This window comes from Gavialis gangeticus, unplaced genomic scaffold (genome assembly GCF_001723915.1).
Source record: "Gavialis gangeticus isolate Ggan-Ray unplaced genomic scaffold, GavGan_comp1, whole genome shotgun sequence".
NCBI lineage: Eukaryota > Metazoa > Chordata > Crocodylia > Gavialidae > Gavialis > Gavialis gangeticus.
In genome coordinates this window covers 48,605,973-48,617,663 of record NW_017728998.1, presented here as the reverse complement: position 1 = coordinate 48,617,663, position 11,691 = coordinate 48,605,973, and the positions used below count along the sequence as shown (strand labels likewise).

General features: G+C 46.5%; 1 protein-coding gene across 2 annotated transcripts; it reads left to right on the top strand.

The window, feature by feature from the left end:
• The first annotated feature begins 649 nt into the window (after nucleotides 1–649).
• On the top strand, nucleotides 650–8,335 carry LOC109289702 (uromodulin-like). Of its 2 annotated transcripts, none has more exons than XM_019505892.1 (8): nucleotides 650–680; nucleotides 1,359–1,523; nucleotides 2,942–3,163; nucleotides 4,165–4,322; nucleotides 5,275–5,520; nucleotides 6,462–6,621; nucleotides 7,438–7,582; nucleotides 8,200–8,335. In XM_019505892.1, exons 2-8 carry the CDS (start codon nucleotides 1,377–1,379, stop codon nucleotides 8,295–8,297), a joined length of 1,176 nt encoding a protein of 391 aa, XP_019361437.1. In that variant the 5' UTR covers nucleotides 650–680; nucleotides 1,359–1,376; the 3' UTR covers nucleotides 8,298–8,335. The 2 variants fall into 2 exon arrangements, with proteins under 2 accessions (XP_019361437.1, XP_019361436.1); XM_019505891.1 differs by having other exon boundaries at nucleotides 8,197–8,335.
• Nucleotides 8,336–11,691: the final 3,356 nt, after the last annotated feature.

Here is an 11,691-nt window from a genome sequence, read left to right as displayed (position 1 = left end):
TCTCCCGCACAGCCGCAAGCGTCGGGGGTCGCCACGGGGGGGGGGGGGGGCGGCACTGGCCCCATCGGGAGGGGTGTGTGCACCCCTGTGCACCTCCTACCAGTTGCCTGTGAATTAATGCAAAAGCAGTGATACTTAACCAGCGTGCCACAACACCCTGGGGTGCCATAAGATCCTTTCAATAGTGTTGTGGAGTGCTACACAATATTAGCACTGTTAGATGTGCAAACACTTACACATGGTTCAAAAAATAAACCCAGAGATTTCAAATAGGAATCTATAGTAGCAAAACCATTCTATCCTGCTGTGAGCTTTGCAAGTTCTTCGCAGCAGAAGAATTGCTCTATTATTTTCCCATAATAATAATTTTAAAAGGAGTGAAAGCTAAAAGCTGCCATTTTCTGAGAGATACCTTGGGACCAACGAGGGGTAGTGAAAAAAGTGGAGAACCATAATTGTAAAGGAAAGTGTGCTTCCTGCCTTCTAGACAGGTTAAGTATGTCATCTCATCATGCTATGAGAGGATTCTTTATAACTGACTATCAGCATCTCCACACATAACTGATGAGCATGCTAGAAATCCAAACAAACTGGAACCTGCTTGTTTTTTCAGGGAGCGACTGTGATGCTCTGGATGCTGATCTCTGCTCTCTGGCTGGCTGGCAGTGAGAGCTACCATAGTGAGTTTCTTTAAATGACATCTTGAGGGACAAAGCCAGATAAAATGTGAAAAAGGAAGGTGAAATCCTAATTTGAAAGGAAGGGTTTCAGGAAGGGAGGAAACAGGAGGAACACACACACACAAATGCAACAGTTACACTAAAGCTTTGGGAGCAGGGTAAAATCATTCTCTCCTTCTGGCAGTAGGAAGCCTACTACCTGCCAAGCCAGTGGTGACAGTTCTTCAGAGGCTGTAAAATCATCACATTCACCCTGTCTCTGAGCAAAGTAAGTTAACTCATAGAAGCACCATGCTAGTGCAGCTGGATAGTTCCCAATACTAGAGTTAGTGCATTGAGCTCTACACTGGTCCATGCAACATGAATGTAATTGAGATTAGATGTTGACGGTTTCAGCTCAAACAAGGGAAGATGGAGGCTTTCTTGGTGGGTGCTCAAGTGTGACTGTATCTTTAATTTCTGATGCCTCAGCAGAGGTCAGTCATTGACATAAAGATTGTCTGGGAATCTAAATGGTGACTTCAAATAAGAGAGACTCTGTTTTTGCTTTAAATAAATGTCCCACCCCCTGCTGAGCAGAGCCTTTACTCAGACCTGGGCATGAGTTGACTGGAGCTTGCTCCACTATTACAAGTAGTCATTCTTCTTTTAAACACATGCATGTTCCCTCTGATGTAGCTGATCTGAGGAAGCCACATGGCAGAATGGGAGCTGTCCTTCGTCCCAAAAGAAGTCCACATGTTTGCTGGCCCAATCCATGTAAGCACCAGGGAGAATGTCAGAGAGTTGAGGAGAAATCACCCTGCATCTGCAAGCCTGGCTTCACTGGGCCATTCTGTCAAGGTAGGCCTAGGGAGATAGAGTGGAGGGTGGGTGTGACACTGGGCTCTGCTTCAGCCTACTCACAGGCACAGAACCAAAGTCTGAAGGCAGGGTAGAGAGGCACCATATAGACTAATTGAATCCGCGATGCATAAGCTTTTGTGAGTAAGAGCTCAGTCCTTTACATTCCATTACATGTCTCCATCAACTGCTATGATAAAAGGACTTGCTGAAGTAGGAGCGGCTACTTAGAGTGTTATGGGGCAGGTATTTGATATGATGCTGATATCTTTTCCAATGGTGGTGAAGGCTTCATGTGATAGCTGTGCTTGTAATAAAAGAATTGCCTTCTACAGTAAATGAGGGAAACTAATTTCTTCCTTTCCACAAGAAAATGTGGGTGTCTGCCAATCCTGGAGAGGGGAAACAAGGGTGGATCTCTAAGCCATCTCTTGCTACAGCAGCATTAATACTCCAGGAGCCCACTTCGGCCCTATGACAACATTTCTTATGCTGATCTGTGGCCCACAGAAAGCCCATCTCTTCTAAGGACATGCTGGAGGTGCTTCTGTGAGAGTTCAATATACTTCAATCAATTTAGAATGAATCTTGCTGGTTGTAACCCACTTCAGGGACTTTTGGAGCCAAAAAAGTTGGGCAAAATGAGCAAAGTTGCTGGCACTAGCTCAGCTGCTTTGTCTCTTTTCAGATTTCTGGACTAACTCAGCCATGATCAGAGGGTGACAATGTTGCAGGAGGATAAATAGAGACCCAGTGTTAATAAACGTGAAGAGCTGCATTTGAGAGAAGAGATTACTGCTGCAGACACCCCCTCCTCCTTTTTTCTTAACTAAGCAGCTTCACTCACTGTCACTGTATGAAAAAAGGGCAATTGCCCTTTGTCAACTTAAGCCTATCCCCCTGCCACTATGATAAAATGAACACTATGTTGATGTAGAATGGGGAGTCTGTGAGAAGATATCTGTAAGAGTCCATAACACAAGGACTTTACAATAGGAGGAAACTTAAGAACCTCTGGCTGAGAGAACCTGCTTTTCCATTAGTTACTTATAAGAGATTTCAGCATAGCCAAATCAAGAGCTTCCAGAAAAAGGTGACCAAAATTGCTGCTTGCTGTTTAGCCAGAAGAGTCCCTTTCAGCTTCCCAGGGTGATGGTATATGTTGTAATGTCCCTATGGACATTTTAGCCATGATGACTTAAGTTCAGGACCTGTGGATCTATGGTTCTAAACTTAAAAGTCATGTCTTTCAGCTTGGAGGCAGCAGCAGATCTTCCATGATCTTGTCAATTGAGGGGGGCAAATCCTGACTGGCAGTTCTAGCCACTGTCAAAATGATGTACTGCATGCAGTAGTGCTGGGTCATACCACAGGTGACCTGAGGGCCCCTTCAGGCCTCATCCTTATTGCTATTCCAGATCACTTTTTCCCCAGATGTGGTCCTGAAGCTCACATGTGAGGAAGATCACATGAAGATGATGGTGAGGAAGGAAGCATTTAGCTTATTAAGAATCCCCTTGGCACTTGTCCACTTGAAGAACAGCACTTGCAAGGTGTCAGAAAAAGAGGAAGGGGGAGCGACTTTCTTTGCAGCCACTCTCACTGGCAAGAACCATACTGTATGTGGGTCAGTAATTCAGGTAAGAGTCCATCTATGGATACTTCTGATTGGAAGCTGGAAGAACAGGAAGCCATTCCTAGACACAATACCAAGGTGATAGACAAGTGGGCATATCTTATTTCTGAAGAGCATTGGTACCAAAAGGTCCTAGCTTTAAATATAAGTTTCTTCAAGAGTGCTGAAAAGGTGGCCAATGTAAAACATGTAGGATAGTCAGTAGTTCTTTCTCTACTGTTGCTGAATTGCTTCAGGGGGCACAGTGCTTGGCTTGTCCAACAGAGCATGGTGCTCTTCATTCTCTGTTTCCTAACTAAAAGCTCCCAATGATCCATGAGACAGTAGTACTACAACATCATCTCTTGGTGCTTTAGCCTCAGAATTGGATTGGATTGTTGCCAGCTAATGGAAAACTTCACTGATCAAGAGGCAGAAGTTCCTTTCTAGAGTATAAAGTCCTAGTTCTTGTCCCATAGGACACCTATGAGGTGTGGTTTAGCTTAATGTCTCTGTGCAGCACAAATCTCTGTTTCACTGCTAGATGCTGAACCATGTCTGCTACAGTAGAGCCTTGGAACATACAATGCATCTTCCTATTGAAAATCTATTACTATGATTCCCTAATTTTGGGGGGCAGGAGTGTCATGCCCCATGTTTTAGTGTGATACTGCTGTATAGCCCTATGATTCTGTGTTATGAATAATACAGAGCAACACTTCACATTGCTGCAACCACATCATATCCTCTCCTGCAACCCAAATGATAGTGTAGAATTGTTCTTGATTTTTCCTTTCTCTTCCTTTTCCTCCCTTTCCCTCCTCTGATTTCTCTTTCCTTCTTCTCACTTGCCCTCTAGCAGTTCATTGTATACCCCAGTTTGGGAAACTGATCAATAGCAGTATCTAACAAAGGCCTCTGACCTCCTTGCTACAGGCAGGAGCAGGTAAGCCATGACAAGTACAAAGTCAAGCACATGGCTGACATGAAGGATGTGATTTGAAGACCGTTTCTCTCCCATTCCAGCAAAACACATCACATGTATCTTACTCCAATGTGATAGAGTCAGACAGGGAAGTCCAGAGTGTGATCTCCAGGAGTGTCATTCTGAGGTTGAACTTCACCTGTGTCTATGCCTATGAGCAGGTTGTTGGGCTTCCCTTCTCCCTCACTGCCATTGACACGTGAGTTGCTTGTACTCTCTTTTCCCTTGATGTGTCAGCTCTCTTTCTGCCCTTGGCCCAGTGGTGCAGCATGGTCATCATTGTGTAGTTTCTACCCTCTGCCTATATTGCACTGTCAAAATTGTACATAGAAGATCTGATCCCAGTTATCCAAAATTCCATCAGTAGTCAATAGGGGTGATGTCTGCTTTAGCCTCTGAAATAGGGGTCTCTTGTATTTAAAAAAGCTGTGAGAATTAGTCCCCTGAATGAAATAGAGATCTGCAGAGGAATGGGGCAAGCTTTGAGAGCTGCATCATGTCAAAGCCCCTTCCCCTCACTTCTCTCAGAGTGAGCCAAATGACCAGCTTGGATTGCAGACCCAAGTGGGCCAGAGGCAGACTTGCCCTCTTCACACTGGGTGAAGTGAAACCACAGAAACTTGTAGGTAGGCAAGGTGTCCATCTTGTTTGAAGCTGGCCTATAGTTTAGGTGTACATGTTGAAGGGAAGCGAGGGTTTCACTTTTCAGGAGATGCATTAATAAGAACATGGACATTGGAGACCAACCTTTCCTCCTAGCCATTTAATGCAAACAAGCTGTCTTGCAGTTCACAAGTGAGCTAGAGGGCCCAGGAAAACACCCCCAACTAACACCTCTTGAGGTGTGTGTGAGGAGAGATCTCTTGGGTACTGTACAAATAGGCCAGTAGGCCAACCTTAATGGGAACGGCAGTGTCCATGAAACCTCTTTCTCTTTTGTCCTCATGCTGCCCAGATACTCCAGATTAGAGGCCTATCTCATTGTGCATGGCTGTCACTAAAGATTGGCAATGGGTCCCAGCAAAAGGTTTCCACATGGGAGGTACTGGGACTTTCCACTAGCATTTGTTATGAGTGGCTGGTGATGTCTGGTGCTGCTTCCAACTTGCCTTCTTCTAACTTGAAGCCTGGTCTTCCTGATTTTCTCCTAGGCAGGTGCAGTTCATTGTCAAAGAAGGGAAGTTCAATGTCACCATGAACCTGTACAAGACCTCCTCTTACATGGAGCCCTACCAGGAGCAGCCTGCTGTCCTCCCAGTAACGGAGACCCTCTATGTCCTGCTGCAGCTGGTAGGGCAGAACTTGCTGCGATACTTCCTCCTGAGCATTAAGGACTGTTGGACCACCCCAACTGCAGACCCCAACCAGGAAGTGCGGCACCAGCTTATCTGGAAGGGGTAAGAGTGGCAGGGCTCCAGCTTTCTCATGCCAAAGGGAGCATAACAAAACCCATATGTCCTAACCCTAACCCATCTTTGGAGGGAGAACATCTTTCCTTGCTGCTGTAAGGTGGAATAAGGGGCAGACTGCTCCTGTCTTCCTCCAGATGCAGGCAGGAGAGGGATTTAGTAATGCTGATAACAAGGTAGAAAAGCTGCCTACCCCATAAGTGATAGTTATATAATCACAAGCAATTGTTGCTATGAAGAACATGTGGCTTTAGTTCCTTCTGCTGATAGTACATCAGTACAGCAAAGGTAAGTCAGCACTTTGCAGTGTTCCACCAAGAAAATCAAACTCAAAGATTATGGCTGATCAAAATCATAGAATCAGTGTTGGAAAGGACTTCAAGGGTGATCTCCCTAAACTGATGCTCATCTTTAAAGATACCTGTATCTTTAAATTAAAGATACAAGGGCCCTGATCTCATTAATTTTCAGACTGTTTTCCTAAGTCATCCCAGACAGATACTTATTCATACTTTTCTTGAAAACCTTCAAAGAAAGAGATTTAAATTTGAAGGAGACTCTAATTCAAGAGTTTCTTTTTCCAGAGGGAAAAAGAATGCAAGTTTCTTTTTCTCATTTCCCCCAACTATTCCAGTGGGGGAAAGGGGAGGAATAGGAGGAAAATAATGTGTGGGAGAAGAGAGGGAAAAGAGTGGAGTTTAAATGAAAATGTTTGATGAGAAAAATCTTCCATTTTGCTAAATGCTGAAAAAAGTCTACCCATTTCTACCTGTGTCTGGCATCTGCATTTGACCTGTGCTGTGGAAAGCAAGGCTTCTCGTATACAAAGTCTTTTCCAATGACAGAACATGGTGGGGTGGCGGGGACCTACATCTCATACTGCAAAAAGGCCCAGGCTGACTCAACCCTTTGGCTTCCCCCTGTTCCAGGTGTCCACATGATGAGACAGTGACATACATCAATGCTATTGGAAATAGCACCATGGCAAAGTTCAGCTTCCTGCTGTTCAAGTTCACCAACTACTCTCAGGTGTTCCTGCACTGCCAAGTTCAGCTGTGTCATCCTGATGGCCCTGAGCCCTGCATCAGGGTAAGGCTTCCTTGCCATCAGGACTGACCTAACCTTCCAAGAAACCTTCTTCCTTCGATCTTGCTTGTTGGAGGTAGAGAGCTTTACTTCCACACAACATTTAGTTCAATTAACTCAGCTGAATGAAGAACATTCCATAAGAGCTGGCTTGCATGAAAAAAATAAAGTAAAGATACAAGGGCCCTAATTTCACTTATTTTCAGACTAGCCTTCCTCTTTATGACTGTCACTCGGGTAGCTAGCCATCTACACAAGACTTTTATCACACAAGGCTTTTATCACACAAGACTCATGGATGTGCAGTAGGAGACCCAACTGAGGCCCCTTTAAAAATGGTGTCCTTTATCATGTAGTTTCTCCCCAGTTCAGACACCAGCCACCTGGCTCTGACTAGTTTTTTCATAAAGGAAGAACACAGCCAGACCGCTTCCTCTTAAGGGACAGTTGCTCAGTTATGGAGGCCCTCTTCTTGCCTCTTTGCAATCCAAATACTAACCTATGGAGGAAGACCTTTTACTTAAGCCTTTCTTGTAATGACAGCTATCTACATCTAGCTTTTCAGTTTGCCTGAATGCTGAATAAACAAGCTGCTAACCTCTATGTAGCTTATAGTGTTTTATATGAACTTGGAATTGCAGGCTTTTCATTGTGATGTCACTGTAAACGACAAGTTGGGCACAATATTCATTTAGTAAGAAGGAAAGCCGAGCTCATAATCAAGAGGATGGGATACTTCTCCTGTGTATGAGAAAGAAGAAAGTGCAAACATATCCTCATCCCCATGTCTTTGCTTGCTTATCTCTATTTTGTTCATAGGAATGTCCTAGGAAGTTCAAGAGGAAAAGGTCTCTTGAGGATGACTACAGGAAGATTGTCTCTTATGGACCCATCCATCTTCTGGCCTCTCCACTCTCTGGAGCACAGGACATTGACTCTAGTAGAGAACGACAGGATGTTTGGGGTATGTATATCCCTTCCTGGCTAGGATGGGAGCAGCACAAAGTGGAGCAAGGGCAGTGACACTTCCTCTATAGGTTATGCTTTGTTGTTGAATGAGGCTGCTGTGTTCTGTACCCCACAATGTGGAAATTCAGAGTCTTTCAAACATCTCTATGCTCTTAGACTGTAATCTGCACAGGGTCATAATTACAAGCTGTAGAATGGGTAATGAGAGCCTCATCCCACTCTCTGAATCTGCCTTCTCCTCAGCCAGCTTGTCTGTGCTGTATCACTGATTTGCTTGGAAGATCAGGAAAAGGTGGATGGTGAATCAAGACCAGAGCAGGTACTGATTCTGGAAAGGGAGTGCTAAGGGCTAGCTCTTTAATGAATGTTAGGAGCAAGGAACTGATTAAACCATAGCCCTGAAGTACACAGATATGACAATCTGGGTGTGTCTTCACTGCCTAGATGTATCTTGCTCACTCATGTGATGTTTAGTAGATAATATGGCTCTTTCATATCAGAGGAAGTGACCCCAGCCTCCCAACATTCACTGAGATGGGAGATGTTCTACTGATGTGCATAAGGTCTGCCACGGAGATTAAAGAACACAACCACTTATTTTCTTTTCAGCAGCACACCTCTGGATTCCTGGTGCTGCAGTAATGCTGTGTGCGGTTGGTCTCTCCGTTCTGGTTGCTGTAGTCATAGTTATGAAGAAACGAGTGATATAAACACAGTGCCATTTCCAAATAAACCTGACAATAGCTAAGAAGAGCTGTCTGTCTGCTTCTTTAAAGAGACTTTTTTTCAAAAGAATAGACTGCTTTCCCTAGCTGAGAGAAGATGATACAATGCACTGGGCTGCAAAAGGTTAAAGTACTTAAAGCTTCTGTGTCCCCTATATTGCCTAGCTGTTGAGAGTCAGCAGATCTTCCTTACTCCCTGACCTGTTGCACAAAATCCAATCCCCTATGTATACGTGCTCTGCTGGATTCATAAAGCCTAGCCATTGTCTGAAAACAAGTGCTTTGACAGGTACCAGCACGTTCAGTTAAGGTCCTGCATTCTAAGGATCACGGTTTTGACAGGTTCAGTTCCCATGAAAGTCAGTGAATCAGGTGCCAAACTGTCCTTCATGCTGCCAGCAATTTCATCCTGGTCACTGAGGCCATACAGTTCTTTTAAAGCAGTGATGTTTTATTCTTGTGAACCACTAAAGCACTCTGCTGTTGGTGTTGGTTGTTTCAGGGAATAGATTGACTAAAAAGATTTTTAAAGCAACACCAGTGTGGCTGTTAACATGGAAACCAAAACCTAAAACTTGCTTGCTTGTATCTTGAGTCTCATGCAAATTGCTACTTTACCATCAGCCTGTAACACTGCTTCCTCCTCTCCTAGCCAGTCTGTGCTGCCACAGCTTGTTCTTGTCCATGATCCCCTGGCTCTTGGATTTAGTTAATTTTTCAGGTGAACATACCACAGGGTTTTTTACTGCAATGGGACACACATTTATAGCCAGCTAGACAAGTGAATTAATAAACTGTTCAACAGAGGGAGTAATACAACATACAATCTTCAGGCACAGGATCTGTTCTATAAGCCAAACACGTCTTGAGCAAACTATGATAGTAGGTTTAATGCTTAAGTTACCTCAGAGACATTTTGGAACCTTGGTACCATGTTTTCAGTTTGGGCACAACGTACAAATCTTACAAATGTGGTGCTTGTTGTCATGGCACCTCTTGCCTGGGTTCCTATAGGAGGTGATCTGAAGTAGCAAACTCCCCAAATCTACTTAAGAGAACAAACATTTTGGAACAATGGGTGCCCCCACAACTGCATGTAAAACTGTGCGGGCATTAGGGCTGTGTGAGTCTTCAGATCCCGCTTCGGATCCAGAGCCGCTTCGGACACTTCGGCATCTGAAGCGGCCCATCCGGATCGAAGCAGGGTCGCAGCAATGATATCCAAAGTGGGTTGGAGCATCTGAGGCACTTCGGATCCACTTTGAATTCTTCAGACCTGCTTCAGCCATCTTGAGGCACAATTAGAAGAGGGAGGGGGAGCGGGGGAGGGATGGAGAGGTGGGAGAGAGGGGGAGCGGAGGGGAAGACTGATGTCTGTAGGTAGCCAGTGAGAAGGATTTCTCCCTGGCTACCTTTCCAATGGTAGCATCTGTGGGGTGGGACTAGAAACAGCATAAAAGCCTCTTTTTGCAGCTCATTCCCTGTCAGCAATTGTCAGAGAGGAATGCTCAGACTGAGACTTGCCTGCTCCTTTTTCTTATTATGAAGGAGTGGGTAAGTATGTCCACAGCAGAACAAGACACAGATACTCACAGCAGAACAAGACAGACAGATATACAAAAAGATTCACATGCACACACAGACCTTTTGCAGCACAGGAAAGATCAATATGAACTGTGCTGGAAGGGCAGGTGCCAGGTCTTCTGGCAGGGGAGGGAGAGGGGGTAGGGGGGAGCTAGAGCTGCAAGCTCCCCCCGTCCCAAACACAGATGCATTCTATTCCTGAGCAGCCGTGACATCGGTGCTGCGGGTGGAAGCCAAGGGGTGGGAGCAGTGTCTGCACCTGACATCCCTGCATCTGCACCACCTCCACTCAGTCCAGACATGGGCACCAGCAGTGGAATCGCTGCCTCTTCCACCCCAATTTCAGCTCTCAGTGTGAGCCTCCCACTGCCAGAGGAGGAGCTGGAGCTTGAACCACGGATGCTGAGCACGCTGGCTCAGGCAATTCTGGGGACTGAGGGGGAATCAGAGTTAGTGCTCCAAACCCCTCACGTTTCCCCTAGACCCAGGTCTCCTCTGGAAAGCAGCACCTTGGAGGAGGCTGAGGTTGTGAAGGCAAGTGGCTCAGCTGAGGCAGCTCCTCTTGCTTTTCAGCCTCAGCCTGCTGAGAAAGGGGAAAAGGCAGGATCCTCGCCCTCAATCCAGAAGCGGGGGAGTAGTGTAGAGTGGGATCACTTTGAGGTGGCAGATGATCCCAGGTTTGCCATCTGCCAGCACTGCCGAAGGCACACAAGCTGTGGCAAGGACATGAGACACTTCTCCACCATGGCTGTGCTGCTGCATCTGAGGAGGCAGCACCCCCTTGCCCTTCTTCCTGCTGCTCAACCTGGCACCAGTGCAAGTGTGCCAAAAGGGAAGTACCCCCCGCTTGCTCCAAAGCCCCCTTACCCCACAGCAGAGGCAGGCCACCCTGGACCAGTGGGGGCAAGGTGGACAGAAAGGGGGGGCATGTTTCCCAAGGTGAGTGAGATCACCCAGAGCATTAGGGAGATGCTTGCTCTGGATAGCCAGCCCTTCTCCCTAGTTGAGCGACCAGGGTTCAGGCAGTTTGTAGCACTTCTGGCCCCATTTTACAAAGGGCCCGCATGCACCACCTTTAGCAGGGCAGTGGTGCCCTCCCTGTATGAGGCATGCAGGGAGTACTTGAGGGAGGATCTGCGCAAGGCAGGGCCTCAGGTAGCCTTGCACTTCACCTCAGACATCTATAGCAGCCAGGGTGGTGATCGCGCCTACCTCTCCCTCACAGGGCACTGGTGTGTTCAGTCAGGCCATCAGTGGGCTCTACTGCAAGCTGAGGTGCTGAATGAGTCCCACACGGCAAGGGAGATCATGGGGCCATGAACTACATGGTGCAGGGGTGGCTCATTGGGCAGGCCAAGCTCACCTGCAGGTTCATGGTCATTGACAACGGGGTCAATATGGTGAAGGCTGTCTGTGATGCCAACTTAGTTGGTATCCGCTGTGCAGCACACAGGCTGCACCTAATAGTGAGGGATGCCTTGGAGGGGGACAGGGCTGCCAGTGATGGCACTGCCACCAATACTGCTACAAGCCAAGTGATTTCGAAATGCAGGAAGGTGGAAGGTTACTTCCACTGCAGCATCAAGGGGGGAAGGTGCTGCGGGAGAAACAGGCAGAGCTCAGCATCCCGCAACACAGAATCATGCAGGATGTGCAGACTCGCTGGAACTCCACATGCCTGATGCTCAAGAGGCTGGTGCAGCAACAGAAGGCTATCCATGAGATGGCCTTGCTTGGGGAGATAGGGATCAGCACCCCCCTGAACAGAGCTGAGTGGGGTACCATCTCCCAGATG